This window comes from Corvus brachyrhynchos, unplaced genomic scaffold (assembly GCF_000691975.1).
Source record: "Corvus brachyrhynchos isolate BGI_N302 unplaced genomic scaffold, ASM69197v1 scaffold24, whole genome shotgun sequence".
NCBI classification, from domain to species: Eukaryota; Metazoa; Chordata; class Aves; order Passeriformes; family Corvidae; genus Corvus; species Corvus brachyrhynchos.
The window spans coordinates 163,624-168,139 of record NW_008237621.1 but is presented as its reverse complement, the minus strand read 5'-3'; the positions used below and the strand labels follow the sequence as shown (position 1 = coordinate 168,139).

The window sequence follows — 4,516 nt, the reverse complement described above, 5'->3', positions numbered from 1 at the left end:
CGGTGTAGCCACAGCGTCTATGCGGAGCAAGCGGAATGTCATCGTCAAAGGCCCCGAAGGCAAGCTAGCGACCATCCAGCCAATTGTGGTAAGGGTCCCCATCACCTTATGGGGCAGGGACCTCTTGACCCAATGGGGGGCTTCCTTACACATCCCCAGTAAGGATTTCTAACTGGGGCCACTGAGAGGCGCACACCACCTTCCATCCCTCGGCTCACCTGGAAACGAAAGGATCCACTGTGGATCGAGCAGTGGCCCCTTTCCAAGGCAAAATTGTGCGCTCTGGAAGCCCTCGTGGAGAAACAGCTTGCCAAGGGTCACATCATCGAGACCACCAGTCCTTGGAACTCCCCTGTCTTTGTGCTGAAAAAGCCCGGCAAAGACAGCCCCTCCACGCCCTCCGTAAGATCAATGGAAGTCATTGACGACATGGGTCCCCTCCAGCCCAGCCTGCCCTCACCATCGATGCTGCCCAGAGACTGGATGCTTGCCATTCTAGATATAAAAGACTGCTTCTTCAACATCTCTCTCCACCCTCAAGACGTCCCCCGGTTTGCTTTCTCCGTCCCCTCCCTCAACAGAGAGGCCCCACTCAAAAGGTACTATTGGCTTGTCCTTCCCCAAGGCATGAAGAACAGCCTGACCATATGCCAGCGGTCTGTTGCCCACGTTCTGTCCCCCATCCGGAGCCTGTTCCCAGACGCAGTCATTCACCACTATATGGATGATATCCTGATCTGTGCATCAGAAAAAACTTATTTGGACGTGACTGTTAAAAGGACTATCGAAGCCATAGAGGAAGCAGGGTTGGAGATTTGTGAAGACAAAGTGCAGTACACTAGCCCATGGACTTACCTCGGATTCCAGATCCATGAGAGGACCATCGTACCCCAGCAACTCGCCATCCAAGATGACCCAAAGACCCTAAGATATTTACACAAGTTATGCGGGTCCATCAATTGGATACGTCCCCTGCTAGGGATTACAACAGAAGACCTTGCCCCCCTCTTCAGTCTTCTCTGTGGCAGTGAGGACCTGGACTCTCCACGCACCCTCACGCCAGAAGCCCGAGATTCCATCACCAAAGTCCAGGAAGCCCTGTCTTCATGCCAAGCACATCGCGTCGAGCCCAGCCTGCCCCTCCAGTTTACTGTTTTGGGTAAGGGCCCCTGTTTCTACGGGTTGATTTTTCAGTGGGATCCTCAACTCAGAGACCCTTTATTAATACTTGAATGGATCTTTACAAGCAATCAACCTACAAAAACAATAAGCATTCCTCAGGAAATGATGGCACGTCTAATAAAAAAGGCCAGAACTCTCCTCCGCTCTCTTGCAGGGTGTGAATTCACATGCATATACTTGCCATTGACCACTGGAGATCTGGAGCATTTGCTCCAGACCAATAAGAGCCTCCAGTTCAACCTGGATAGCTACCCAGGCCAAATTTCCATCCATGTGCCAAAACATAGACTTTTTAATTGCGATTCAGCCTTTCATTTGATCCCAAAATTAATCCAAAGTAGAATACCTCTCAAAGCACTAACCGTTTTTAGCAATGGCTCTGGGTCATCCCACAGGTCAGTAATGACTTGGAGGGATCCCAAAACTCAGAAGTGGGAGTCTGATGTCTGGATCACCACAGATTGCCAAGCTAGCAGCTGTAGTCAGAGCCTTTGAGAGATTCAAAGATGAGCCCTTTTAATCTGGTCACAGATTCAGCTTACGTTGCTGGCATAGCTATGAGGGCTGAACATGCCTTTCTCAAGGAGGTCTCCAATCCAAACTTACACCAATTGATTTCTACATTGAATAATTTAATCTCTCACAGAAAGCAACCTTACTATATTATGCATGTAAGGTCACACACCGACCTCCCAGGTGCCATCGCAGAAGGGAACAGGAGGGCAGACGCGCTAGCCATGTCGGCAGAGACTGCTAACATCCCTGACATCTTCGCCCAGGCGAAGTTATCGTATGCATTTTATCATCAAAATGTACCTGCGCTCATCAGGATGTTCAAGCTCTTGAAAGACCAAGCAACAGCAATTGTAGCAACATGTCCGAACTGCCAAAATTACCAGATACCATCTATGGGTACCAAGGTTAACCCCTGGGGCCTGAACAGCTGCCAATTGTGGCAGTCTGATGTGACCCACTTCCCATCCTTTGGAAAATCTTAAGTATGTGCATGTGTCAATCGACATGTTTTCTGGGGCAGTGTTTGCATCAGCCCATGCAGGACAAAATGCCACCCACACCATCAAGCATTTTCTCCTTGTATTTGCCTCCCTGGGAGTCCCTGAGCAAATTAAAACAGATAATGGGCCTGCCTATACCTCCTGCAAATTGAAAGATTTCTTCAACCAGTGGGGAGTAAAACACACGAGGGGCATACCCGCTAATCCCACAGGACAATCCATAGTAGAAAGGACTCATCAGACCATCAAAAGAGTCCTCAATCAGCAACGGAGAGAAACAGAGATTTATGTCTCCCGTTGAAAGACACTGCAAGGCTCTCTACATTATTAATTTCCTAAATTGTACATCATCAGAGCCTGACCCCCCCCGTACTCTGGCACTTCTCAAATTCGACCCGAGCTAAGCTCACTGAGAAACTGCCAGTGCTGATCAAGGATCCAGAAACACATCAGATTTCTGGGCCTTTCCAGTTGATTACCTGGGGGAGGGGGTATGCCTGTGTTTCACTACCATCTGGCCCCAAATGGTTCCCAGGATAAAACATCAAACCATTCTTAGGCCCTGCAAACACTGCCTCCACAAATAATAACCAAAATATCCTGGAGTCTGACACATCAGGTCCAGATAACCAGAGAAGCTCAGCCTGGAGATGGAGGAAGCGTCAACTGCCAAGAAGAATCCACCGTCCCGCCACCAGGTCACAGACAAAATGCAGCTCCAAGAAGGACACTACTTAACAAAATGCAAACTACAGGCCAAACATACATCTGGCCAACACTGTTATAAATAACAAGTTATTCTCCAGTTACCCTGTAGGAACCCAGAGTGCCGAGAATATTTCTCTGCCTGTTTTTAAGGGTTCTTACCCCCCTGAACAACGCTGTTTTAACTTTCAACCTTGGAAAAAATTACCAGCAATCAGACGAGAACTAGAAAATACAGTGGTGTGAATTAGGTGATAGACTACTATGTAAGATTGTCACAGGGTGAAAATTTAGAGGTTTTGGGCTTCTCTTTGTAGTTTGTAGTACATAGATAAGAGTAAAAAATATCAAAATGGAGGATTGTTGTTGTTCTCTAAACCTTCTTCTCCTTCTTCCACTACTCCATGTTCTGCAGTAAAAGTAGTTTGGAATGACTGGATAGAGAATTCCGCAGTTCCTGCCCGTGTTACTGAATAATTGGCAGGAAAGTGAAAATAATATACGTTTTTTAAATTATCCTTAAAAGGCTGTGTAAATCCTGATAAAGGGACTTCTCTCCTGCTTTCTGTGCTCTGTGTTGAACCTGGGTCACGCTGGTGGCTCTGTTCCTCTGATAAGACTTAATAAACAACTATCTGGCAGCTCTGAAACGCCAGGAAAAGTCTCAGTTTATCTTTTGGAACTCCTTGCAAGGACTTCAAAAATATTCTCTCCCATCAGGAGGGATTTGATTTACAGCACGGTTCAGGGTGAATATGGGAATTACAGAGTAGGACATGAAGTCAGGGAGTATTTTTTTGATGGTTTGGGATGCAAGACCATGGCTGCTGGAAGTCTAGGATAATGCCTATTCACACCAGGAATTCCATCAAATGAAATCTTTGGTGCCAACTGGCTCTTGCAACAGTCCTACTCACAAACCACCATGTCCATGTGAGGACCCCAATTTTGCCTTCAGCTGAGCGTGCCCTCCTGACACTCACAGGTAGGAGATGTTGGGCATGCAGGGCGTGTCCTTGGCCTCCTGGATCTGCGCTTCGCTGATGTCCGTCCCCACCACCTTCTTGAAGTGCTCCCCAAGGAAGTGGGTGCCTTGTCCAGACCCACAGCCAACATCCACCGCCAGCTCTGCAGGGATCACCTTCTGCAGGGAGGAGTAGATGTGTCTCAGTGAGCAGCCACCCAGTTCCTGTTCTTTTACCCCATTCCTTCCCCAGCACCCGCTCAGGAACAGCCTTGGCATGGCAGAACCTGCAGAAAGCCTCTTCTTGGCCCCCATGTGGCCTTTAAGCCCTGCTGATTTATCTTTCCCTGAGGCACCAACCAAGGCGACACTCCCAGCTTGTAAACACTGCCACCCACAATTAAATACTCCTTGGATTTTTCCTACAGCCTGGCCATACCACACTCACCTTTTCCTGCATGTAGGAGAGGATGGCCTGCTGCAACTCTTTGCCTGGCGCAAACCTGTATTTCTGGTAGACGACCGCATGCTGTCTGCCCTCGAACATCTGGGTGGCCATGCTTGGCTGACCTGGCACCTGGCAGGAGGCAGCAAGCCGGGGATGTCACACGACACCGAACTCCTGCCGCTTCCTTAGACCCTGACCGCA

General features: G+C 48.6%; 1 protein-coding gene across 1 annotated transcript; it reads right to left on the bottom strand.

Annotated features, from left to right (window-relative positions):
- Positions 1–3,847: 3,847 nt before the first annotated feature.
- LOC108446164 (putative methyltransferase DDB_G0268948) lies at positions 3,848–4,486 on the bottom strand. Its single transcript, XM_017732028.1, has 2 exons — positions 4,316–4,486; positions 3,848–4,047 (listed from the first exon to the last, which is right to left on the bottom strand). The coding sequence occupies exons 1-2, from the start codon at positions 4,424–4,426 to the stop codon at positions 3,883–3,885; spliced, it is 276 nt and encodes a 91-aa protein (XP_017587517.1). The 5' UTR covers positions 4,427–4,486; the 3' UTR covers positions 3,848–3,882.
- Between the last annotated feature and the right edge of the window lie 30 nt (positions 4,487–4,516).

Coding starts and splice junctions, on each gene's coding strand:
- LOC108446164 (XM_017732028.1), bottom strand. CDS start 4,426: ATGGCCACCCAGATGTTCGAGGGCAGACAGCATGCGGTCGTCTACCAG. Junction 4,048..4,315: donor TCTCCTACATGCAGGAAAAG/GTGAGTGTGGTA, acceptor TCCTCCCTGCAG/AAGGTGATCCCTGCAGAGCT.